Consider the following 27,668-nt stretch of genomic DNA (forward strand, 5'->3'; position numbering starts at 1 on the left):
AGTTGAAGTTGGAAGCTTACATACACATTAGTCAAATACATTTAAACTCAGTTTTTCACAATTCCTGACATTTAATCAGAGTAAAATGTCCCTGTCTTAGGTCAGTTAGGATCACCACTTTATTTTAAGAATGTGAAATGTCAGAATAATAGTCGAGAGAATGATTTTTATTTCAGCTTTTATTTCTTTCATCACATTCCCAGTGGGTCAGAAGTTTACATACACTCCATTAGTATTTGGTAGCATTGCCTTTAAATTGTTTAACTTGGGTCAAACGTTTTGGGTAGCCTTCCACAAGCTTCCCACAATAAGTTGAGTGAATTTTGGCCCATTCCTCCTGACAGAGCTGGTGTAACTGAGTCAGGTTAGTAGGCCTCCTTGCTCGCACACACTTTTTAAGTTCTGCCAACAAATTTTCTATGGGATTGAGGTCAGGGCTTTGTGATGGCCACTCCAATACCTTGACTTTGCTGTCCTTAAGCTATTTTGCCACAACTTTGGAAGTATGCTTGGGGTCATTGTCCATTTGGAAGACCAGTTTGTGACCAAGCTTTAACTTCATGACTGATGTCTTGAGATGTTGCTTCAATATATCCACATAATTGTACTTCTTCATGATGCCATCTATTTTGTGAAGTGCACCAGCCCCTCCTGCAGCAAAGCACCCCAACAACATGATGCTGCCACCACCATGCTTCACCATAGGGGTGGTGCCAGATGTGATGCTTGGCATTCAGGCCAAAGGGTTTAATATTGGTTTCATAAGACCAGAGAATCTTGTTTCTCAGGGTCTAAGAGTCTTTAGGTGCCTTTTGGCAAACTCCAAGCGGGCTGTCATTTAACTGAGAAGTGCCTTTAACTGAGAAGTGACTTCCATCTGGTCACTCTACCATGAAAGCTTAATTGGTGGAGTGCTGCAGAGATGGGAAAACCTTCCAGAAGGACAACAATCTCCACAGAGGAACTCTGGAGCTCTGTCAGAGTGACAATCGGGTTCTTGGTCACCTCCCTGAACAAGGCCCTTCTCCCCCGATTGCTCAGTTTGGCAACAGCAAGCTGGATCCCTTTTTATAGATCTAGATTACATGGTTACATTCAAGACAAGGTCGTTGTCATTGATCTGTTGTCAGCAGTGTAGGCTGTGTATTAAAATGATTGGGGTAATAATGTCTCGAGTCATAAAGTGTAGTAGAAGTGGATGCAATGTTTATCAAAAGGCCACATTTTTCACTGCTAAGGAAAGAAACTTCTCTGATATAGCCAAGGCTGGTCATTTAACATCCAAACATATTCCACTACGTGCTCATTAATAGCCTACATTGTGACTATCCAATCTATTCACAACATTAGGAATAGTAATTTTACACAAGGCTGCAAATGCAATGATATATGCATGTAATACTTTGTTATAAAGGTGCAGATTTATGGTGAAAAAAATTGCTTCCCAAAACGTGAAACTCACGCGACACATGCTAATAGGTACACTATTAGTACACTACTAGTCTATCTAGCTGGCTAATTTCATGTTGTTGTTAACACCTGGTTAGAATAACAGCTAAACTCGGCTGTCTGGATTCGGGTCTAGATGGGTAAAAAAGGGTTCATTTTTCCGACTGTTCTTGAGACTTATTTTGTATTTCTTCACCTTTATTTAACCAGGTAGGCCAGATGAGAACAAGTTCTCATGTACAACTGCGACAGGGCCAAGATAAAGCAAAGCAATAACACATAGTTACACATAAACAAACGTACAGTCAATAAAACAATAGAAAAATCTATGTACAGTGTGTGTAAATGTAGGAGAGTAGGGAGGTAAGGCAATAAATAGGCCACAGAGGCGAAATAATTACAATTTAGCATTAACACTGGAGTGATAGATGTGCAGATGACGATGTGCATGTAGAGATACTGGGGTGCAAAAGAGCAAGAGGGTAAGTAATAATATGTGGATGAGGTAGTTGGTTGTGCTTTTTATAGATGGGCTGTGTACAGGTACAGTGATCGGTAAGCTGCTCTGACAGCTGATGCTTAAAGTTAGAGAGGAAGATATAAGACTCCAGCTTCAGAGATTTTTGCAATACGTTCCAGTCATCGGCAGCAGAGAACTGGAAGGAAACGCGGCCAAAGTAAGTGTTGGCTTTGGGGATGACCAGTGAAATATACCTGCTTGAGCGCATGCTATCTCCTTGTCACCAATGGTTGCAGGGAATCTGTAAAAAAAAATATCCTCATTGTCTTTCCTGCCTTGTTGGAGCAGGCAAATACTGAACAGAAAATGACCATGGTGATGAATCAACTAGTTTAAGGCACCATTATCAAGTAGTTTGTGGTAGTCAGCTTGTTGTCAGATTAATTAATGTGGTCTTCCAACATGGCCACCAGGAGGCGTCGTACGTCAACTGCAAGTCCTCTATAGTTTCCATTTACCTTATCTTGGAACACTTTTCAGAAGGACCTAAAACTAGGTAATTTTACTCTGATTGATGATTTTAAATCCCAGATTGGAGGGCTGCTGTATTTAAACTTGCTCTTTTAACTTGTTTTATGCACTTTGCGCCTTTTTAACTTGCATTCATTGTTATGTTTTATGGTTTGTTGTGTCTCATGTGTTTACTAAATGCAACATTTCTGTTGGATGTATTTTAAACATGTATTTCACTGGAGTATTTTGTCATTAACATTACACTGGGCTGAACTACACTCCAATATATTTTGTAACAAGATACTTTTGAGTGCTGTAATTTGTATTTTCAAAATACTTTATGCAATTTTTTATATTTTGTAAAGCAGTTCACAATTTCGTGTCCCCTTTCACCCTGCATTGGTATCAGAAGTCTGACGGCATGCTCAATGAACTACACTGAACAAAAATACAAACCCAATATGTTATGTGTTGGTCCCATGTTTCATGAGGTGAAATAAAAGATCCCAGAAATGTTCCACATGTTCAAAAAGCTTATTTCTCTCAAATATTTTGCTCAAATTAGTTTACATCCCTGTTAGTGAGCATTTCTCCTTTGCCAAGATAATCAATCCACCAGACAGGTGTAACATATCAAGAAGCTGATTAAACAGCATGATCATTACACACCTTGTGCTGGGGACAATAAAAGGCCACTCTAAACCGTGCAGTTTTGTCACACAACACAATGCCGTAGATGTCTCAAGTTTTGAGGGAGCATGCAATTGGCATGCTGACTGCAGGAATGTCTACCAGAGCTGTTGCCAGAGAATTTAATGTTAATTTCTCTACCACAAACACGTCGACTTATTCACCTGAAGAATTGATTTCTGCATAGTGCACCTTTTAAGTATTTCATTAAATAAATTTCAAAATACAATCATTTTGTTGTTTATTTTGATACATTGATCATTATGGTATTTTGTAATTGTATTTTGTGTAATTGAATTTTGGAAGTTTTGCACATCCTTGACTACAGTATATTTATGCTGCTTTCTTGCAGCATAAATCACAGTGTGACCTCTGGTTAAATAAATTATAAAGGATTGTAGTTACATGTAGTTATAGTTTCCCTTTACATCATCTTGGAACACTTTGCAGAAAGACCTGGAACTAGACCAGCACATTTTACACTTTTTGACCACAGTAAAAGTCCAGCAACACTTCCTATGACCTATCTTTTTGTTCAAACTCAAACTTTTCTAGGGACTCCAGTGAGTAGACTAGACCCTGGTTTTATGGACACACATTCGATAGTTTTCCTGTGCAGTGCTATATGTGTATACTGTATACAGAAATGTGTTATTCTTTATTTGACATTGAAACATGTTTTCGTGGTTCAAATGTCACTTAAATAAGAACAAATATGAATGATTGTTAAGTTATACACAATTATTTTTCATATAATAAAATATACCGTATATTGATACTTTTCTACTATTACGTGAAGGACTTTTATTTGGAAAATTCACTGACCCGGAAGTGCTTTTTTATTTATTGTTGCTGGATCGTTAGCTTACTAGCTAGCTGAATAACATCCGGCTTTACCACTCAATCAGATTATAGAATAGCTATCCTCCCCTTCATACATGGCATGAAACTGTTTATCAGTCACTTGCACCAACTGTCATTCAGATAAAGAAACGGCAAGCTAACTCGTCAGTGTACCTGCGCTACAGTAACTAGCCAGTTTATTTTCTCGCGTTAGCTAGCTATTCCATTACATATTGGTTATCCAGCTAACTAGCTTTATTTTTCCTAAAGCAATGGCTGCAGACCTGCAAGCGAAATACACCAAATTGGCCCTGGAGTATTCAAAGGTAAGCAGTTATTTGTTGCTCTATCGTTAGCCACAGTTCTTGGCTATTTAATCCGATTGCTGATTCATTCTAACTAACGTGCAAGGTACACTATCAAAAGTATGTGGACACCTGCTCGTCGAAAATCTCATTCCAAAATCATGGGCATTAATATGGAGTTGGGCCCCCCTTCGCTGCTATAACAGCCTCTACTCTTCTGGGAAGGCTTTCTACTAGATATTGGAGCATTGCTGCGGGACTTGCTTCCATTCAGCCATGAGCATTCGTGAGGTCGGCACTGATGTTGGGCGATTAGGCCTGGTTTGCAGTCGGTGTATCAAGTCATCCCAAATGTGTTCGATGGGGTTGAGGTCAGGGCTCTGTGCAGGCCAGTCAAGTTCTTCCACACTGATCTAAAACAATATTTCTGTATGGACCTCGCTTTGTGCACAGGGGCATTGTCATGCTGAAACAAGAAAGGGCCTTCCCCAAACTGTTGCCGCAAAGTTGGAAGCACAGAACCATCTAGAATGTCATTCATTGTATGCTCTAGCATTAACTGGAACTAAGGGGCATAGCCTGAACCATTATTCCTCCTCCACCAACCTAAAAAATAAAAGGTGCTGTCCAAAGTATCTAGTTACTTAGCTCGATCTGTTTCCAATCAAGTTCCTTTTCAGGGTGTCACCCTCCTGGGTGTATTGTCAAGTATAGAGAGAGCAGCCCATTAATAGGTTGGTTTGTGATAATCGAAGGCAATATTTGGTGTCTTTACTGCACTGTTTACTCTGAACGTGAACTGTGTACAGCAAGGGATGTAGCTAACTGCTGTCAATCAATCAAAACAATCTCATAGTGAACATTATTTTGGTTGGTTTCTTCATTCTATGATTTAGCCTAGGTCACTGCCTGATATGTCAGCTGACACTCACAATGTGTCTGTCTGTTATGACAAAGGGAGGAGGGTAGGCCAGAACAGAAGCCACCCTTCTCTAAACAATACAATGTTACATAGCCTGAGTAAAACACGGGCAGCCATGTTCTTCAAATCCCCTATCATACGTTAGGTAGAAAATGGATTGGTATCCATGTCAATAGTACCCATCCTAAAAACCCTTTTTAGGCATTATTAAAATAAATGTCAGTTAGACTAACTAGCTTTGGTTAATATAAGAACCATTCTCCTGACCAACACTGTCAGTTGACAGGCAGTGAATGGAATGCATGGTGTTTCCTGTCTGAATGTTGTAAAACCATAGCTCCCCGCTGGCCAATATCCTGTTATTTCTATTTTCCATTAAATATGGGGTGTAGTTTCCCAATAAGCAGCAACATTCACCCAACCTTCAGAAATGTTAGTGCAGTCATGCATTGCAGTGGAGTTATCCATATTTGATGATTTAACAATATGTCTCACACAAAATAAATCCATAAAATAGCTATGTTGCTTTGCTTAGAAGCCAAAGGCTGAGGCAATACTGTACATTTGGCCAGTTTGGTCATTAGAGGTGGTGTGTCTGCAGTAGACCTACAGCTCAGTGTCTATACTCCCCATGTCTCCATAGCTCCGGGCACAGAACCAGGTCTTGAAGAAAGGCGTGGTAGATGAGCAGGCCAGCTCCACCTCTCTTAAGGTACAGAACCATTCAGAGCCCTCTGGAATAGGGTTTCAAAATTCCAATTTCCAATCCTGGTTGGAGGAAATAATCAGGAAGGGAATCCTCCAACCAGGAATTCTGAAAAACCTGGGAATTTTGGGTGATATACTTTAAAATCACTGAGCGTCTTCTCCTCCACACCGACACTACAGGATCAGGTGAAGCAGCGAGAACAGAGCCTGAGGAAGGTGGAGCAGGAGATGGACAGTCTCACCTTCAGGAACCAGCAGCTGGCTAAGAGAGTAGAGCTGCTCCAAGAGGAACTGTCTGCCAGCGAGGCCAAGGGCAAGAAGAGCAAGGTAGAGACAGACAGTGGTCCTCTGTAGCTCAGTTGGTAAAGCATGGCTTTTGCAACGACCGGATTGTTGGTACGATTTCCGGGACCACCCCTGTGTGAAATGTATGCACGCTTGACTATAGCTTTGGATAAAGGCAACTGCTAAAATGGCAGTATATTAGACTGGGAGGAGGGTGCACCCCACAATCAGACATGTCATAGTTCAACAGGCTTACCTTGCTCTCCTTCTACCTTTGATCATGTTTGAGATCAGTTTAAGCAAGGCAAAATGCAGAATCACTCATCTCGATCACATAATGAGTATTAATATTGGATGCAAGGTGATTTGTCGATCAGTGATTCGGTGTAGTCGATCTCAGACACTTTCTCTTCACCAGAACAAAGGGGACTCCCCCTCCCAACAGGGCTTGCAGCAGACCCAGAGTGTGTTTGATGAGGACCTGCAGAAGAAGATCCAGGAGAACGAGAGGCTTCACATCCAGGTATGTCTGTGTCTGAGACATGGGAGTGTATACAATGCGGATATATTGAAGCAACATCTCAAGACATCAGTCAGGAAGTTAAATCTTGGTCGCAAATGGGTCTTCCAAATGGACAATGACCCCAAGCATACTTCCAAAGTTGTGGCAAAATGGTTTAAGGATAACAAAGTCAAGTTATTGGAGTGGCCATCACAAAGCCCTGACCTCAATCGTATAGAAAATTTGTGGGCAGAACCGAAAAAGCGTGGGCGAGGAAAGGAGGCCTACAAACCTGACACAGTTACACCAGCTCTGTCGGGTGAATTTTGGCCCATTCCTCAACTTATTGTGGGAAGCTTGTGGAAGGCTACCTGAAACGTTTGACCCAAGTTAAACAATTTAAAGGCAATGCTACCACATACTAATTGAGTGTATGTAAACTTCTGACCCACTGGGAATGTGATGAAAGAAATAAAAGCTGAAGTAAATCATTCTCTCTGCTATTATTCTGACATTTCACATTCTTAAAATAAAGTGGTGATCCTAACTGACCTAAGACGGGGAATTTTTACTAGGATTAAATGTCAGGAATTGTGAAAACTGAGTTTAAATGTATTTGGCTAAGGTGTACGTAAACTTCCGACTTCAACTGTATGTATGGGCAAGTGTTTACAAAGAGACTACTGGCTTGAATATGTGTACTACATAATGTATTTGATCAGTTGTTTTTGTGTGCTGGTCTGTTCTAGAATGTGTGTCTGAGAATGATGATATTTTTAGAACTCTTATAAGGTGATGCCCAAAGAAATGTTTAATCCTTGGTTGGACAATAAAGTTATGTTCTATTCTAAGTTCTATGAGGCTGATGAGCAGCACAGGCAGCAGGAGTCTCAGCTGAAGGTCCAGTTGGAGGAGCTGGAGAGAGACCACGAACAGCACCAGGCCATAGTTGATGGACTCACCTCCAAATACATGGACACTATTGAGAGACTACAGAGTGACAAGGCCAGACTGGAGGTGAGAGGGAGGGGAGGTGGAGAGTAGTGGATGTCTCACCTGCAACTACATGGACACTATTGAGAAACGTTAGTGACAAGGTCTGAGTAGAGGTGAGATGGCGAGAGAGACGGCTGGAAGGAGGATGAGGGCAAGTGGGAAGCGACTGAACAAAGGCAAAACTCAATCTTTTGTTATTGGTAAATGATAGAATAGTAATACATGATGCTATTTTCTGTGTCCTCCTACAGGTGAAATCCCAGACTCTGGAGAGGGAAGCTAAAGAGTGCAGAGCTCGGACAGAGGAATGGTAAATAACTTGTTCTAATCTACACATGTACCAGTTAGATATACACTGAGTGTACAAAACATTAGGATCACCTTCCAAATATTGAGTTGCAATCCTTTTGCCATCAGAACAGCCTCAATTTGTTGGGGCATGGATTCAACAAGGTGTTGAAAGCATTCCACAGGGATGCTGGCCCATGTTGACCTCTTTGCGAGGCATTGGAAAACCTGGTCTTTGTGGTTACAGCTGTTTGAAATTCACTGCTGGACTGAGTGACCTTACAATTATCTGTATGCGTGGGGTACAGAGAGGTAGTCATTAAAAAAGCATGTTAACATAATTATTGCACACAGAGTGAGACCATGCAACTTATGTGATTTGTTGAGCACATTTTTACTCCTGAATGTAGTTTAGGCTTGCCGTAACAAAGGGGTTGAATACTTATTGACTCAATACATTTCAGATTTTCATTTTTGATTTAATTTGTGAACATTTTCACTTTGACATTATGGGGTATTGTCACTGGCCTACACACAATCAAAATGTAATCCATTTTAAATTCAGGCTGTAACACAACAAAATGTGGAAACGTCAAGGGTGTGAATACCTTCTGAAGGCCCTGTAGATAATCTTTGATCAGCCTACTGGCCTTACCTAGTGAGTTACGCTGAGTTTTAAAAAACATTAGCAACATCTTCCTAATATTGAGTTACACTGCATTTTGCCCTCAGAACAGCCTCAATCCGTTGGGGCATGGACTCTACAAGGTGTCCAAAGCATTCCACAGGGATGCTGGCCCATGTTGACTCCAATGCTTCCCACAGTTTAAGTTGGCTGGATGTCCTTTGAGTAGTGGACCATTCTTGATACACACAGGAAACTGTTGAGCGTAAAAAACCCGTTGCAGTTCTTGACACACTCAAACCGGAGCACCTAGCACCTACTATCATCCCAGCCAGCCAAACCCTCCCCTAACCCGGACAAAGCTGGGCCAAATGTGCGCCGCCTCATGGGTCTCCCGGTCGGGGCCGGCTGTGACACAGCCCGGATCAAACACAGATCTGTAGTGACGCTTCTAGCGCTGTGATGCAGTGCCTTAGACCACTGCGCCACTCGGGAGGCCCCATCTACACAGATTTGAAGTGGATTTAACGGGTGACATCAATAAGGGATCAGGCTGACCAGGTGCCTCCAAGTGAAAGCTGTGTCATGGAAAGAGCAGGTGATCCTAATGTTTTGTACACTCAGTGTAGATGGAGAATGATTATATGTATCTGGTAGAGGACTTGTGGTTAACATGATGGAATAATGAGGGTTGTAATAATGTGGATAGGGAAGTATTTAATATGGTCACTGAGTGGTCATTCACCATCTCCTGATTCCTCTACCCTCCCTTCCTCTCACAATCATCCCTCTCTCTCCAGTCAGCAGCAGTTGAGGAAGTGTCAGTCAGAGCTCAACAGACATGTGAAAAAGAGCAGCATTGTCATCCAAGAGAAAGTGCCCTTCAACGACACCAGTGAGTACTATGCAACATTTCACTGACCCAGATCATGTTTATTAGGAAGAAAACTGACTGAAAGAGTAAGGGACTACCTGGATTTGTCCAATATGAACTGCTCATGATACATTTTCTGTTGCAGTGTGTGCTCTAATGAACACAACCTTGTAGAAACATCACTGATGATGGTTTATCTATGAGCATGTCTTCCCATTCTAAGACATGGCACCCACACATATATGTATGCAGTACTAACTACTAATGAAATAGAAACGTAATTCAATCTCACTGACGCTGTAAGAGGAAAACTGAAGGACTGTAATGTGTGTCATGCCATGCCACTAGAGCCCTGTTTTCCTCAGATGGTTTTCATGCTAAATGAAGGACCGACCGACCTATGACATGCCGCCATTCGGCGCTTTAAAGGAATAGTGCAAGATTTTGGCAATTAAGCACCCAGAGTCAGATGAACTCATGGATACCGTTTGTATGTCTGCGTGCAGTTTGAAGGTAGTTTGGCGAGCCGTTGCTTGCAACCTCTCCTTTAAATTTCCCTCCCCTTTTCTCTAGAATTCAGTGACTACAACAGTCTCAACGTTCCACCACACAACAGAAGACACCAGGTGAGAGGAAGTCCTATAGGAGGCATCATCAACAAGATTATATTTTTTTCTTGATTGGATGGTCGGGCCAGAACATAATTACAAATTATTTGTAGACTGCAAATTGATCACAAGAAGCCGAAACTTATATATTGTAAAAATTATTATTTTTTAACCTTGCTTACAAGGTTTGAAATGAACACCCGCTAAATGCGGGTTGAACTATGAACCCTACAATATATATCCCACATCGCCCAACGAGCAGCGACGATGCCTGGCTGGGGAGCTGTGAGCAGTGTGATTTAAGTGCTGAAGATACAATTTTAGGAGCCCTGCGCACAGGCATACAAGTTGGTCTAATTTACTAAAGTCAACTAGTGAGACTTTGTCCTTGTGTTTCTTGACAATTTACATTGTTTTGTTTACAAGATAGGTTGTTTTTCAATGTTGGAGTTTGCTTCAACTTCTAGCGAAGACATTCTCTAGCTCACACAGGCACACTGTCACTAAGCAGTTGAGAAAATGTCTCATCTGTGATATTTAGGTTAAAATTTTTGGGTCACAAAAATGTTTCTAATATTGAGCAATATACCACATCACTTCAGTTGTTTTAGAAACATTACAAAGCATGCTCATTCCATAGTGGTTAGAAGCCCCTTTGGCAGTGATTACAGCATCAAGTCTTCATGGGTATGACGCTACAAGGTAGATTTTCCCATTCTTCTCTGCAGACCCTCAAGCTCTGTCAGGTTGGCTGGGCATATTTTCAGGTCTCCAGAGATTCGATCAGGTTCAAGTCTGGACTCTGGCTGGGCCTTTCAAGGACATTCAGACACTTGTCCTAAAGCCATTCCTGCGTTGTCTTGGCTGTGTGCTTAGGGTCGTTGTCCTGTTGGAAGGTGAACCTTCACCCCAGTCTTAGGTCCTGAGCACTCTAGACCAGGATTTCGTCAAGTATCTCTCTGTACTTTGTTTCGTTCATCTTCGTCTTGATCCTGACTAGTCTCCCAGTCCCTGCCGCAGAAAATATCCCCACATCATGATGCTGCCACCACCATGCTTCACTGTAGGGATGGTGCCAGGTTTCTTCCAGGCGTGACACTTGGCATTCAGGCCAAATAGTTCAATCTTGGTTTCATCAGACCAGAGATTCTTCTTTCTCATGGTCTGAGAGTCTTTAGGTGCCTTTTGGCAAACTCATAGCGGGCTGTCATGTGCCTTTTACTGAGGATTGGCTTCTGTCTGGCCACTCTACCATAAAGGGCTAATTGGAGGAGTGCTGCATAGGTGGTTGTCCTTCTGGAAGGTTCTCCCATCTCCACAGAGGAGCTCTGAATACTTTCCGAAGGCACTGTATATACACAGTATGTTTTTAATTTGTAAAAAAAAATGTGCCTGCCACAGTGGCTGGTGGACCAGAAGGTTAGTTTAAGGCCCAGACCACATATCTCTATTGTGTGTAGGAATACTTTGGAACTGATTTCCCAAATTAAAATCACTTGGAACTGATTTGCTGGTGTTTTTAGACTTGTGTCCCAAAATGTTTTTGCTAAGAGAATTGGGGGGGCAAAAAAAATCACAGGCCACTAGTTGGGGAACCCTGAACTATAGCATGATCCTGTATTATTGTTTCTTTCCTCATATTTTATAGAACAGTTAGGGCTCCATCATACGTTGTCATTGTAGATATGTGGTCCAGAGTTTTGGTACTAATTTCTCATTTTCCTGTCCTCTAGTTGAAGGCACGAGACGTGGCTGGTCAGGCCTTGGGCTTCGTCCAGGACATAGTGGCTGCTCTGTTAAACTTCCACTCCTACACAGAGCAGAGGGTACACATCTACCCTCTGGACTCCTCTATCGAACCCATCTCACCACTCAACCAGAAGGTCAGGGATATACACACACACACACACACACACACACACACACACACACACACACACACACACACACACACACACCCACACACACACAATCTATGCCCTGACATCCTGTTTTTGTCATTTAGCAGATGCTCTTATCCATACGTGTCAAACTCATTCCAGAGGGCCGAATGTCTTTGGGTTTTCGCTCCTCCCTTGTACTGGATTGATGAATTTAAAGGTCACTAATTAGTCCTATATACCAGGCGGTGTCAGAGGAAGGCCCCAAAAAATGTCAGACTCCAGTCAACCAAGTCAGACTATTCTCTCTGCTACCGCACGGCAAGCGGTACCAGAGCGCCATGTCCCCCCCAAGCCATGAACAATTAATCAACTGCCTCGCTATTGTTATTTTGTTTTTATTAATTTTTTTTACTTTTGTTTATTTAGTATATATTTTCTTAACTCTTTATTGAACTGCATTGTTGGTTAAAGGCTTGTAAGTAAGCATTTCATGGTAAGGTCTGTTGTATTCGGCACGTGACAAATACAATTTGATTTGATAACTAGTAAGGCACTCACCTCATTGGGTTGTCTAGGGCTTAATTGAAAGCAAAACCAAAAACCCTCAGTGGAATGAGTTTGACACCCCTGCTCTTATCCATAGTGACATACAATAAGTGATTTTGGCTGAAGTAGGTAAGATGAACTCTCCTCTGCAATCTTTTCCCCAGTTCTCCCAGTATCTACATGAGAATGCAGCCTATGTGCGCCCCCTGGAGGAAGGACTAGTGCAACTACACCAGAGCATCACAGAGGACACAGTAACAGTGCTGGAGACTGTGGGGAAACTCAAGGACTTTGCCGATCACTTCACCTCCTACACCCACTTTCTGCAGAAGATTCTACCATACCAGCTCAAAAGGTCAGTACTCATTACATTAGGTAATGTGTACTGTACGCATGCATGTGTGTGTTCCTCCCTATCCCCCTCTTCTTTTTCCCCTCCCCAACCTGGAGGAAGAGTACGGCCCCTCTCTGTACCTGAGCCCTCACCTCTGAGTGTGTGTGTTTCTTTATGGCTGTGTTTACACAGGTAGCCCAATTCTGATATTTTTTTCCTACTAATTGGAAAATATCAGAATTGGGCTGCCTGTGTAACTGCAGCCGATGTGTCTCACCCTCTCCTCCTCTCTTCTCCTCACCAGTCTGGAGGAAGAGTGCTGGACTCCTCTGTGTACCTCCTCTCTCACCTCGAAGAACCAGGAGCTGCAGAGTGACATGAAGAGAATCACTTCTTTGTTCGACAAACTACACAGCTACATCAGCCTACTGGCCTTACCTAGTGAGTTAACACAAAGAACAGAAGTGAGAGGACTGACTGCGCCAAAATCAGTCCGCGCAAGAATAAAGCGTGAAGAAGACCAAGTGGGATTTTTTTAGTATGGAGGGTGTTAGGGTTGGGTGGATTTCCATACCTTCATACAGTTCCTGTACCATACCGGGGTATACGGTATTACCAGCAGTGCACATAGGGGGCGCTATTTCTTTCAGAGTATAACAAATATATATCATGCTAACAAAGTACTAGTGAATTCCTATATTGGATGCTAACTAAATGCTAACAAGCACAAGCGAACATAAACAAAATGCAAGTACAGACAACCCAACTCATAAAGTTATACAAATGTCTCAAAAGGCAACTCACACTTTATCCAGGAGGGGATTGATCGTCTGCTGTAACCAAGAAGCTTGAACTTGCACACTAACCATCACACACTAACCAGCTAGCAAGTTAGCAAACCAAATGCATAGCTGGAGCCCTGAGATGGAGAAAATGTATTTGGCATTTAGATAGTTAACTTATGTTTTAAGATATTTAGTAGGGAATTTCAAGTGGAACTTGATCACCACTTGTGCTGCTCAACAGTGGACATTGTATCACAAAACGTAAGTTTAAAACACCAGTTTGCTCCATGTGATCTTTGTAAACAAACATATGTAATTGGCTCAATAGAATTTTTGTGAATGAAAAAGAAACAAACATATTTGGGGGATGGTATTGAATATCATATAGTCGGTTTTCGAAAATACCCCGGTATACCACTAAAGCCTAGAAGTGTGTTGAATTTTGTTAAGCAAGGCTTATTTGGTAGAATAGAAGTGGTTACGAATGTACTGATATAAGAGGATGCACGTGGCATCCCAGCAGCTTTGAGAAAAATATTTTATATCGGGGTTGTGCATGTTCACATGCATATCTGCCCTCTCATTGTCTAGGATGTTCCCGTCTCCTCCCGCCTGCCTTTGCGGACATGTATTCCCATTGGTAGAGCAGACGGTCAAATATCTTGTCAAGGTCGTGCCTTCAGAAAGTATTCATACCCCTTGATTTATTCCACATTTTGTTGTTACAGCCTGAATTCAACATGTATTAAATAGATGTTCTTTCCTCACCCATCTACACACTACACCATAATTACAAAGACATGTTTTTGCAAATGTATTGAAAATGAAATTCAGAATGTTTTCTGTAAGTATTCACACCACTGAGTCAATACATGTTATAATCTTTCTGGGTAAGTCTCTTAAGAGCTTTGAACACCTGGATTGTCCAATATTTACCAATTGTATTATTTTCAAAATTTTTCAAGCTGTCAAATTGGTTGTTGATCATTGCTAGACAACCATTTGCAAGTCTTGCCATAGATTTTCAAGCAGATTTAAGTCAAACCTGTAACTCAGGAACATTCACTATCTTCTTGGTAAGCAACTCCAGTGTATATTTGGCCTAATGTTTTAGGTTATTTAGGTTATTACCTTCTGAAAGGTGAGTTCATCTCCCAGTGTCTTGTTGAAAGTAGACTGAATCAGGTTTTCCTCTAGGATTTTGCTTGTGCTTTGTTCCATTCCACTCCTCAGTCCTTAATGATTTACAAGCATACCCAATTACCCATATGATGCAGCCACCACAATGCTTACAAATATGGAGAGTGGTGTGTTCAGGAAAAAAGTGAATTGCTTTGCAACATTTTTTGCAGTATTACTTTAGTGCCTTGTTGCAAACAGGGTTCATGTTTTTGGAATATTTTTATTCTGTACAGGCTTCACTCTGTCAAATAGGTTAGTATTGTGGAGTAACTTCAATGTTGATCCATCCTCAGTTTTCTCCCATCAAAGCCATTATATTCTAGAACTGTTTTAGAGTCACCATTGGCCTCATGATGAAATCCCTGAGTGGTTTTCTTATTTTCCGGCAACTGAGTTAGGAAGGACACCTGTATCTTTCTAGTGACTGGGTGTATTGATAATTTATTAATTTGTGAACATTTCCACTTTGACATTATGGGGTATTATTGTGTGTAGGCCAGTGATAATCAAAATGTAATCCATTTTAAATTCAGGCTGTAACACAACAAAATGTTGAGAAAGTCTAGGGTTAGGAATACTTTCTGAAGGCCCTGTAGATAATGTTTGATTACCATCAGCCTACTGGCCTTGCCTAGTGAGCTACACTGAGTGTAAAAGTTGCAGCCCTTTTTGCCCTCAGAACAGCCTCAATCCGTTGGGGCATGGAATCTACAAGGTGTCCAAAGCGTTCCACAGGGATGCTGGCCCATGTTGACTCCAATGCTTCCCACAGTTGTGTCAAGTTAGCTGGATATCCTTTGGGTGGTGGTCCGTTCTTGATACATACGAGAAACTGTTGTGTGAAACCCAGCAGTGTTCCAGTTCTTGAGACACTGAAACCGGTGCACCTGGCACCTACTACCATAACCCGTTCAAAGGCACTTAAATCTTTCGTCTTCCCCAATCACCCTCTGAATGGCACACATACTGTACACAATCCAAGTCTCAATTGTCTCAAGACTCTCAATCCTCTTAACTGGTCTCCTCCCCTTCATCTACACTGATTTTGAAGTGGATTGAACAAGCGACATCAATAAGGGATCATAGCTTTCACCTGGTCAGTCTATGATATGGAAAGAGTAATGTTTTGTACACTCAGTGTACTGGCTTTACCTAGTGAGGAGAGAGAGAGGGACCGCTGTGCCACTCGGGAGTTCTATATCTGAGGCATCACAGTGCTAGAGGTGTCACTATAGATCCTGGGCTGTATCGCAACCGGCTGTGATCGGGAGTCCCATAGGGTGGCACGCAATTGGCCCGGGGTCGTCCTGGTTAGTGGAGGGTTTGGCCGTCATTGTAACTAAGAATTTGTTCTTATTAACTGCTTAACTTGACTAGTTTATTTTACTTTATAAAGTTGTTTTTTTGACCCCTTTTTTTCTCCCAAATTTCGTGTTATCCAATTTGGTAGTTACAGTCCTGTCCCATTGCTGCAACTCTCTTACGGACTCGGGAGAGGTGAAGGTCGAGAGCCAAGCTTCCGCCGAAACAACACAACCCAGCCAAGCCTTACTGCTTCTTGACACGATGCCCACTTAACCCGGAAGCCAGCCGCACCAATGTGTTGGAGGAAACACCGTACACCTGGCGACCGTGTCAGTGTGCATTGCACCCGGCCCGCCACAGGAGTCGCTAGTGCCCGTTGGGATAGGAATATCCCTAGCGGCCAAACCATCCCCTAACCCGGACGACGCAGGGCTAATTGGGCCGGCTGCGACAGAGCCTGGAGTCGAAACCAGGATCTCTAGTGGCACTGCGCCACTCGGAAGACTGACTTTCCTAGTTAAATAATAAAAAATAAAAAAATGTTACTAGTGAGTAGTGTGGGACTTGAGGAAAATCATGTGTGCAATTGTTTTCCAGGTGTTCGACAGGACTCCATGCCCCAGAGCAGTTCCTCTGCTGTCTTCACCCAGCTAGCGGCCTGTCTACACAGCCTTCACGATGCGGTCAAAGGTGAAACCTTTTTTTTTTTTTACTAGAAATTGTTATTTTGTCTGCTTTTATAGACTAATGTTCAAGCCACTCTGTCCTTCCTCTGTGTTCTGTAGAGATGTTTAAGCTTAACTGTTATAAAGCAATATACCTGCAGGCTTCAAATAAAATGGAACCAATAACAGTGTAAGCCCCCTGTGCCATCCTTTAACTGTTGGTCTCCTTCCTGTGTGTGTGGAGATTATTTTGTATGTATAAGCTAAATCCCTCTGTCTCTACAGAGATGTCTACTCATTACAGCCAGAAGGCCAGTCTGGAACAGGAGTTGTCTACAATCACTCAGAAGCTCCGCACTACTAATGAGTGTCTGCTGGCTTCCCTGGGCTCCCTCACCAGCAGCACCGGCAAGGTAGGACCATTTACCGCTATAGAAACACTGGGTATGTATTAGTGATCGAGGGGAAAAAAATAGATGCAGTTACATATCGCAATATTATTTTGGGATGATATTCTATCAATTCGGCTGTCCATTTATAATTATTATAATTTTTTTAAATCATCCTTGTTTTCGATCTTATTTTTAAATAGTGAGCCAACATGTTTTCAGCACTTATTTCCATGACTGATCAAAACACATTTTCTCTTGTCTCTGCAGCAGACGTATAATGAGCAATATGTTTGGAACATCAAATCGCAATATATATTGTATCGGCACCGAAGTATGGTGATAATATCGTATCGTGAGTTCCCTGGCAATTCCTGGCCCTATCTGTTATCACAACGTCTGTGTCTAAATGGACACAACTGGCCCCAGCAAACAAGCACACTGACAGAGCCGCTGTTTTGGTTGGCATTCTCACAATGAAAAAATATTGATGGATTTTTGTCAGTAAAAAAATGAGACCATTTTTTATTTTTTTACTTCCTGGGAATAGTCAATGACATCGGACTTATTTCCATTTCCCTATTTTTGCTGTTTTCTTGACATATTATGAGTTTAAGCAATAGTAGCAACTACTTTGGTATCTGGCTCATCGACCGTGAGGATCGGTCATTTACAATACATGACCACTAATAAGAAGGGAGGGCTTAGTTGGGGCAGGGGGATTTTTTTCACAGATCCGCAGCTTATCAGAGCATTACAGCTGTGTACCCCAGATAAAAGGGGTGGGGGATGGGGGCTTTGAAACTGAGACGGGACAGTGAGTGGCTACGTTTGTACTATACGTATGAGAGCCTTGCGGGAATTGAAACCATGACCGTACCAACTGATTGTATGTAGAGGAAGTAAATATGTTACTGTTATAACTGTAGCCCTACTGCTTATTTTTTGGTATTCTAGTTCTAATAGTAAAAGGCATGTTTTTAGTCTCTACTGCTGCCTGGCTGATGAATGCACCAGACAGACTGACTGTTTGAGGTATGAGAGATGGACTACTGTTCTATGTTGTTGTGGAAGAACAGGGATGGAATGCTCTGGGCTGGCTGGTTGCAGAGTTCTGAAGGATGTTTACTATGAGGTGATCTGAGTGGGCGAGTTGTTTTGAATGGCCTGGTGCCCTAGGTGGTCTAAAATGTGCAAACTCCGCCCACCCAGGCCACCTGGCCATGTTAAATAAAAAAGTAATACGAACTTGGTTAACAGTAGTGGGAGTGTAAAAAAAGAGGAGCAAGGCACTCCTCATATAATGAAAAGTGGGAGTGTGTATTAGAAATCTGTCAATCTCTTCCACTGACCTACTTAAAGGAACAGAGACGTAGTTGTGTTGGATAAGTGTGTATAGGAAAGTTTGACTTGGTGTTGTGGGTTTGTTTTAAGTGTGTGTATAGTGAAGTAATCATGACAAAAGATTTTATAAACTCCTTTCACATTAGTTTGTTTAATTGCACCTGTTTCACCCTCATTTTGAAGCGTATACAGTATTGACAGATTGAAAACGTATATTCTATGACATTGTTGCACCGTGATATTGAAATAACGTTGTGGACTAAAACATATAGGCCTAGAAGACCATGTATATGGCTCACCAATACTGTTTATAAGAAGACCTTTATAAAGCTTATACTTCCTTAAAACAAATGATAAAGAATTAGTGTCTACCTGGATGATAAGTCTTACCGTAATATTCATTCTGTACTGTTTTTCTACAGATTGCGACGTTCTTCAGCAACAACCTGGATTTCTTCACGTCTTCGACAGGCTACAGTCCAAGAGGGGGGGCCGGGGCACTCAACCCCCTGCAGGCAGAGAGCATGCTGGGTAACAAGAAGAAGGCCTCTGACTACATGCATGCCATCAGAAAGGTCAGTAGCTTTCCCTCGCTTTGCTGGTCATGTCACCTTCACAGACCTGGGTTAAAATACTATTTAAACATCATTCAGCTGTGTTCAATTAAGCTCGCCAAGCAAAATGGAACCAATAAAATAGTCTTAAGTGTAAATCCTGCCCCATCTGGCACGCCAATCCAGGCTGCCTAAAGCAAACAGTGGAACATCCCCTTAACAACGATGTTGTGGTTCAGTATAACAGTGTGTATTTGACTCCTGTCCTGTCTGTGTATCCAGCCCAGACCAGAGACTGTTCCATACAGAGAGGCCCTGTTGCACCGCCGTGTTCTAACTAGCTCTACAGAGAGCAGAGAGGGACTCACACAACAGGTATTGTTTGTATTTCCACGCTCCTCTCTTCCCTTCTACCCTCCAGTCTGTTAGTAAACACGTCTGACTCTTTATAATGCTCAAGGTAACCAATTTGGTTACTGACTTGGTAAGTGTGTTAGAGAAGTATAGTCCTCTTACCAACTCGCTCCTCTTCTTTCTGCCTCTCCTCACTGTGTCCTCTCCTCTGTGTCATCTCCTCCACATCTCCATTTCCCTCTGTGTCCTCTCCTCTCCCTCTGTGTCCTCTCCTCTATCACCCCAGGTGGTGGCGAGCCAGGAGAAGATTGCTCGTCTGGAGCAGGAGAAGGAGCACTGGCTGCTGGAGGCCCAGCTGGGCAGGGTGAGGCTGGAGAAGGAGAGCCAACGCATCCATGACCTGGAGACACAGCTCTCCTCTGCCCTGGGAGGAGGCGGCAGCCCAGCTCACTCCCTGGGCCAGGCCCCGGGCAGCCCAGCCCTCACCAGCCTGGAGGACGGCGAGGTGGAGGAGAGAGGAGCAGGGAAGGAGGCTATGCTAAGCAACAGTCTGGTAGATACATCTTCACTCTTGTTTTTTCTTTACGGTTGCAAGAATCCTCAAAGGGATTTCAGGAAAACTGGTAACTTTTGGAAACTTTCCGGAATTTTGCGACCTTATTTTTCTTCAACAGTGATTGAATTTGTCTTCATCCTCATGCTTAACAATACTACTTTGCAGTTGTGTGAGACTGGCATGATGTGAGATTAAATCTAGGGACATCATTCCTCCCTTTACAACCCTCCCCTTTCCCACAAAATGAGTCAGACACATCCTCGTGGGAGCAGCCGTAACATGCATTTGAGTGTTTTGGCTTCAGTGAAGGCGTTTGTGTTATCAGTGTCTGGTTAAGTTCCAATTATCTTTCCTTTGGCCCAAGGTGTGCACTTGTTCATTTCCCTTCACTGATTTGAAAGTAAATGATGGGTATAAGGAATATGCTGGAAACTCCCACTAGCCCATGCCTCTACAAATTGAATGCTTTTTAATAAAAAAAAAAAAATATATATATATATATATATTTTTTTACCTTTTATTTAACTAGGCAAGTCAGTTAAGAACCAATTCTTATTTACAATGATGGGACTCCCAATCATGGCCGGTTGTGATACAGCCTGGTTGTGATACAGCCTGGAATCGAACCAGGGTCTGTAGTGACACCTCTATCACTGAGATGCAGTGCCTTAGACCGCTGCATCACTCTGGAGCCCTAGTAGTGAACGAGAGTACACCTCATGAGAAAATAAATATTATTGGGAGGCACCAGCTTCCTTGTTTCATAATGCCTGTATTTTAATAGCATACTCAAGGTCCAGGATACACCCACTTAATCTGGTCCCAGATCTATTTGTGTTGTCAAGATCGCACAAACAGATCTGGGACCTGGCTAGCACCATGCTAGTCATTAACAACCAGCTAAACTCTTCATTCACAGGTGTCTATAAATGTAATTCCTTGCAGGTCCAGTTTCAGATACCATTAGGGGCCTGTAGTGTTTTATTGGATTTCAGTGGGTTTTATTAGCCTGGGCCCAGATCTGTTTGTGCTGTATAGCCAAAATTGACTATAGCAGTTGGCAGAAACGGATCTGGGACCAGGCTTGGTTAAATTTTTATAGCTTTCTCAATTCTCATAGGGAGTGAGGATCTAACTGTGTTTGTGTTTTTCATCTCATCAGGTTGGCATGTTAACCACAACTCCTACCAACGAGGATGTAAGTTTGTCTTGTTCTTCTTGACCCAACTATTCCTAGTGTAATTACAACACCGGTGTAAGAGCAATTTCATGTAAAGTTGTTGTCCTCTCTGTGTGCTTACAGGTGGGAGACGAGGAGTCCAGAGAACAGCTGATTAAGACTCACTACATGGCCAGAGTAGGAGAGCTCACCACACAGCTACAGGTCTCTGACAGCAAGGCGGTTAACTTCCATGCTGAGGTGAGACACTGGATCTAATTCCCATTCATAAACACAGAACTATTATTTCCTATTGAATGTAAAAGGATGTGTAGATCTTATTTTGTTGGTGGAGACTGGGGAGAGATATGGGGAACAAAGTCACATGAGTGCTCAATTTAGACGCTGCTATACAGAAGACTAACTTACTAGTTGTACAGTCACTTAACCATTTCCCCTCACGTCTTCCTTCCTCTAATACATACAGTGCATTCAGAAAGTATTCAGACACCTTGACTTTAAGTTACAGCCTTATTCTAAAATTTTCCCCCTCAAATCTACACACAATACCTCATAATGACAATGAAAAAACACGTTTTTTTTTTATATATATATATATAACAGAAATATCACATAACTATTCAGACCCTTTACTCAGTACTTTGTTGAAGCACCTTTGGCAGCGATTACAGCCTTGCGTCTTCTTTGGTATGATGCTACAAACTAAGCACACCTGTATTTGGAGAGTTTCTCCCATTCTTCTCAAGCTCTGTCAGGTTGGATGGGGAGCATTGCTGCACAGATATTTTCAGGTCTCTCCAGAGATGTTTGTTCGGGTTTAAGTCCAGGGTCTGGCTGTGCCACTCAAGGACATTTAGAGACTTGTCCCGAAGCCACTCTTGCATTTTCTTGTCTGTGTACTTAGGGTCGTTGGTCTGTTGGAAGGTGAACCTTTGCCCCAGTCTGAGGTCCTGAGTGCTCTGGAGCAGGTTTGCATCAAGGATCTCTGTACTTTGCCTCAATCCTGACTAGTCTCCCAGTCCCTGCCGCTGAAAAACAATCCCACAGCATGATGCTGCCACCACCATGCTTCACCGTAGGGATGGGACTTTCTCATGGTCTGAGAGTCTCTAGGTGCCTTTTGGCAAATTCCAAGCGGGCTGTCATGTGCCTTTTTACTGAGGAGTGGCTTTCGTCTGGACACTCTACCATAAAGGCCTGATTGGTGGAGTGCTGCAGAGTTGGTTGTCCCTCTGGAAGGTCCTCCCATCTCCACAGAAGAACTCTAGAGCTCTGTCGGAGTGACCATCGGGTTCTTGGTCACCTCCCATACCAAGGCCCTTCTCCCCCGAATGCTCAGTTTGGCCTGGGGGGCCAGCTCTAGGAAGAGTCTTGGTGGTTCCAAAATTCTTCCATTTAAGAATGACGGAGGTCACTGTGTTATTGGGGACCTTCAATGCTGCATAAATGTTTCGGTACCCTTACCCAGATCTGTGCTTCGACACAATCCTGTCTCGGAGCTCTATGGACAATTCCTTCGACCTCATGGCTTGGTTTTTGCTCTGACTTACACTGTCAACTATGAGACCTTTTATATAGACAGGTGTGTCTTTCCAAATCATTTCCAATCAATTGAGTTTACCACAGTTGGACTCCAATCAAGTTGTAGAAACATCAAGGATGATCAATGAAAACCGGATGCAATCGGAGCTCAATATCAGTCTCATAGCAAAGGGTCTGAATGCTTATGTATTTGTTTATGTTTAATACATTTGCAAACATTTCTAAAAAACAGTTTTCGCTTTGTCATTATGGGGAATTGTGTGTAGATTGCTGAGGATTTAAAAAAAATTGTAATCCATTTTAGAATAAGGCTGTAACAAAATGTGGAAGAAGTCAAGGGGTCTGAATACTTTCCGAAGGCACTGTACATGTGTATATGTTCCTGCTGCTATTTTGGTAACCTACTTCAGTCCTATACGTCTTGTTCCAAGGGAAATGGAAACGGCAACAGTTGACTATACTGTAGTCAAACCTTGTTTCCCTAAGAAGACATTTTTGTATTTTCTCTTCCTCTTTTGCTTCTCTCCATCCGCTCTTTCTATTCCATCCTGTATTTCCAGCTGGACGGACACAGGTGTGCTCACAGGGAAATCCTAACATTTTTACACTGGGGTTCTCGGTTCCAGACCTACACTAGGATATATATATATATATATATATATATATATATATATATATATATATATATAATATATATAATATATATAATTTAAAATTGTTACTTTTTAAATATTTTTTTTTAGATACATGTATCTACATTGACATGAAATAAGTTGTTATGCTATAGTTAACCAAATCTAAAGATAGCCATGTGGCGTTAGTATGTAGTATTGACTTACTGCCACATGTCAACCCTCCGTGCTATGCATCACGGCAGTAGGATTCCTCCTGATAGATGGGGAACTGGAAGTAGTGACTTAGAATCTCCCACAAAGTCAAACTTCACTGTAGAAGGGTCCGTTCAGTTCAAACCCAGACATCATGTAGGCCTATATTTAAATAGTTTTAGTGAAGAGCATCCCATTTTGTGACTCCCCATTAGTTGAAGTGATCATCTGTGGACATGTTATATTTTGTAGGTTTGTTTATTCTCTAACTCCTGTGTTGTAACTTCCCACCCTCAGTGTCGAGCCCTGGCCAAGCGTCTGGCTATCGCAGAGAAGTCACGGGAGACTCTGACGGAGGAGATCAAACTGGCCAATCAGAACATCACACGTCTCCAGGTAAACGACATCTGTTGTCTAACTGCCTGACTGAAAGAAACCAGCATATCCCAGATCCAATCAGCTTTATAATTTATTACATTGATATTTGTTGTTTATTATGTATATTTGTTCTGACCTTTTGCTTTTTTAAGTAGGATTCCCATGTATTCAGTAAACATGGCATATTAATTTTAACCTTAAAAACAAATATAAAAATGTTCAACTTCATATTCAGTTCCAGCACCACCTCATGTGAAAATTGCGCGTTTCTGTTTTGTAGTAAAAAAGAGAGGATGATAAATTTGGTTGTCATTTTCCTCTATTTTTTTACTACAAAATAGATCATTTTCACATATGTTGATGTTTGGGTGGTGCTGGAGATTATGAATATAAAGTTGGACATTATTTTTATTTTATTTTTTTTAAGTCCTTTAAATAAACATATTGGCTCTACCTAGCCACAACATGTTCCTTGTCTTTCAGGATGAACTGGCCACGACCAAGAGGAGTTACAAGGAACAGCTCAGTATGATGAGTGACCACCTGTGCAGCATGAACGAGACTCTCAGCAAACAGAGAGAGGAGATCGACACACTCAAACTGGGCAGCAAAGTATAGAGTCCCCTCACACATTCCTCACTTACTCTGTCGACTGCTACTATATTGATGAGGTCTCTCTTGCAAAACAGATTTGATCTCATTGAGACTAACTAAGTTAAGTTAAGGTTCAATAAAACACTTCACTCACTGGCCCACACAGCAACATAAGCAGTACTAGGTCAGGTTATGCTGATATAGACATAACCCAGTAACAAACTACTATCCATTCTGAGGGGAGCTGGGATGTGCCGGGGGGGGCACAGCAGGGTCTGATAGGAAAAGCACCTGCTGGAGTCAGAGGCTGACATCTGAGAAATTCATTACTGTTTGGCTGGGCTGTTGAAGTCGAGGAAGAGGCCTTCTGTTAAAACCCACTTCTCTTAAAACACTTCTGAGATGAGGTGTGTGTGTATACGTTCTGAGGGTATGGATTTCATCAACCCAAGCTATTGTGTGTGAATGGTGGCTGCCAAGTGCTGACACAAGCCTATTCAACCTGAATACAATCCAAGTGTAAAGAAATAAACCGATGACATGATTAGCTGTGAGTGAAACTCTAGAATGGAACTAACAATGTTTCAAAGTCTAGACTCATTCATGTGGTTTCTTTCATGAGTGATCACTGGTCACGTACTAACACCACAATCTGATTCAAAAAATGCCATTCCGATCTCCAGATTACAGTACCAAAACAGAAGTGTTGATACTAGGACTGCGCTCCTGCTTAATCGCTTTAATGTTCATTCAAAAATGTATTGAGTCTTGGTTTACCATGCGTTATATGTAACTCAACCCCTCCTGCCTTTTCCAGGGAAACTCCAAACTTCTGAAGAAGAGTCGGTAGGAAAGTCTGTTGGGAAACTTGCTACATTTTGGATCGGCAGAGCACCCTGGACTGAGCTTTACTATGGGACAACCCACCCACTACAGTCCTGTCAGCTCCCTAGCACCCCAAGATGGAGGACCCTGTTAACTTCTGTCAGAGGGTGGGCTATTAGGGGGTGTCTCTCTGATACCACTCTGCTTAACCATAAATAAGCAGTTTATCTAATGTTTATTTCTGATTTACACAGATAATGACTTTTGTAAAGTGCTTCCTAACGTGTGACGGAGGGCAGACTGACAACTGCTTGACCCTTTGACCTTTGGTTTGAGGGAAGTAGAGGAAAAAATAAAAATCCTAATGAGGTCATGGATGCTCACTAAAGTCAGGGATGAAGAACACCAGGCCCTCATGGTTACTGTCTTTCGCTCTCTCCTATCTCTGTGTGCTAAGCGTAGGAATGACATGTATTACTCAAATTGCTATTAAGTGGGAAGAGGAGATCATACGAACGAGTGAGAATGTGTTTGCATTATGTAAGAGAATGTCTGTCTAATACTGTGACAGAAAATAATTGAATCTTTCCATGTTTTATTAGATGGTTTTTAGTTTCAGTGAGAGAGAATGTGTGCAAATGTTGGTTATGTTTACCACAGTCTTCTGTTTGAAGGGCTGCCCCAGATTAAATCAAGGAATGAGTGACCAATTAATTAGACACACACTAGCCTCTGAAGTCCAGGCTTCGCGCTTAACCGAAAGCCTGAAACAAAGACACACACACACATTCCCTTAACTAGATATCCCATCTATCCTCTAGAACGGATAGAAGAATCCAAACACTCAAGTAGCATTTATGACCTTACTCGCCAGAAGGTGGAGATTGCCCTTGTTTATGTCCCAATGGCAGACTTAATTCCATATTTAGTGCACTGGCTTTGGTAAAAAAAAAGTAGTGCACTATATAGGGAAAAGTGTGCCATTTTGAAGTAGTCCAGGGGTGTATTCCGTGAGATGAAACGTAAAGAATGTGACGGTGCAGATAGAAATGCAGTGACATAGAATAGATCTGTCTCGATTCCCCAATCAGTTCTAACATGACAGAACTGTTCTATATGATATTTCTATCTGAACTCGGGCCAATGTAGAGTTCATAAAATGGTGACCGTTTGTCTGTGATGTTTCTGTAGTGTGGATGTGCACTGAGGAGAACTATGTCTGCGTCCCAAATGGCACCCTATTCCCAAATAGTGTGTTACTTTTACCAGAGCCCTATGGACCCTGGTCAAAAGTAGTGCACTATATAGGGAATAATGTGGTACCATTTGGGACATAGTATGTGTAGCACCAGTCTCTAAACCCATGTTATTATGTATTGATGAAAAAGGGTTGTGAATATAATACTCCTTTTGAATCATTCAATGTACATTTATTGTATTGTGTACTTTTTAAAAGTAATATACTAAAAAACAAAGGCATTCATTCTACGGTTTCAAATGTCTAATTTCCATGATGACCCAATGAAATGACTGGTTGATCAATGAAAAAGATAAGAAATATCAAGGTAATCACTCACCTGCATTTATTTTTTGATTATTGGGTTTGAGATCTTTGGAAATATGTCTATTGAAAGGCAATACACACACACAAAGGTCCACTCTCTTGGAACTCGAGTGAGACTGTATCACTGTTTGTGTACGGCACTTTACAATTGTATTATTGGCATGTTGGCAAGCTAGTCAACCCCTTGTCTGGAAATGTGTAATGACATCTCTAAACTGTTTACAATTAACAGCAGGGTCGTGTTCATTGGGCTACACCGTATCAAAACTTTTGCTTCTGATAGGTTGACTGGTTCTTACGTGTTCAGTTCAACCACCAGGTTTACCAGTAATGAGATCTCTATTATACCTGCCATTGGATCTTTTATATGATGAGAAATCAAGAGGTTTGCCAACATGCCCTATACTACTGAAACTTGTAAAACAATGTAATCTGACAGACCAACAGATTGCACATGAAATAAATAATAAAGAGCTCAATATTCTTTTTTGTGTTGGTACTAGTACTTATTGATGACGTACCACAGAGTTGAACACTTCAGGATATGTTGACAAGCTACTGTAGATTTATGAAGTTCCAATGTTATATGGCAAACAAACTTGTTAACTATGTCCAAAATGTTCCCAATCTCAAATAATTCAGGCAACAGTAGCAGCTAGAACCAAACACTCACTCATACAAAAGCAAATTTCATTCGCCACTCGCACATGTGAGCTATTTTTGTTGCAGGTGCATGGTAACAGTTGAATAATATGAGAAAAAAGAACCTGCACACTGCTCTTTAATAAGCTTT

General features: G+C 41.9%; 1 protein-coding gene across 1 annotated transcript; it reads left to right on the top strand.

Annotated features, from left to right (window-relative positions):
* Positions 1-3,931: 3,931 nt before the first annotated feature.
* On the top strand, positions 3,932-27,359 carry LOC110499323 (protein phosphatase 1 regulatory subunit 21). The gene is made up of 21 exons (XM_021576403.3): positions 3,932-4,281; positions 5,826-5,894; positions 6,071-6,217; positions 6,594-6,698; positions 7,530-7,694; positions 7,925-7,983; positions 9,387-9,481; positions 10,034-10,086; positions 11,802-11,951; positions 12,662-12,852; positions 13,136-13,272; positions 16,701-16,793; positions 17,054-17,181; positions 18,924-19,076; positions 19,338-19,430; positions 19,696-19,962; positions 21,128-21,163; positions 21,269-21,385; positions 23,812-23,910; positions 24,376-24,504; positions 25,304-27,359. Exons 1-21 carry the CDS (start codon positions 4,228-4,230, stop codon positions 25,334-25,336), a joined length of 2,373 nt encoding a protein of 790 aa, XP_021432078.2. The 5' UTR covers positions 3,932-4,227; the 3' UTR covers positions 25,337-27,359.
* Positions 27,360-27,668: the final 309 nt, after the last annotated feature.

This window comes from Oncorhynchus mykiss, chromosome 20 (assembly GCF_057628025.1).
Source record: "Oncorhynchus mykiss isolate SJ-2025 chromosome 20, ASM5762802v1, whole genome shotgun sequence".
NCBI classification, from domain to species: domain Eukaryota; kingdom Metazoa; phylum Chordata; class Actinopteri; order Salmoniformes; family Salmonidae; genus Oncorhynchus; species Oncorhynchus mykiss.

Coding starts and splice junctions, on each gene's coding strand:
- LOC110499323 (XM_021576403.3), top strand. CDS start 4,228: ATGGCTGCAGACCTGCAAGCGAAATACACCAAATTGGCCCTGGAGTAT. Junction 19,077..19,337: donor ACATGCATGCCATCAGAAAG/GTCAGTAGCTTT, acceptor CTGTGTATCCAG/CCCAGACCAGAGACTGTTCC. Junction 21,386..23,811: donor CGGTTAACTTCCATGCTGAG/GTGAGACACTGG, acceptor TCCCACCCTCAG/TGTCGAGCCCTGGCCAAGCG.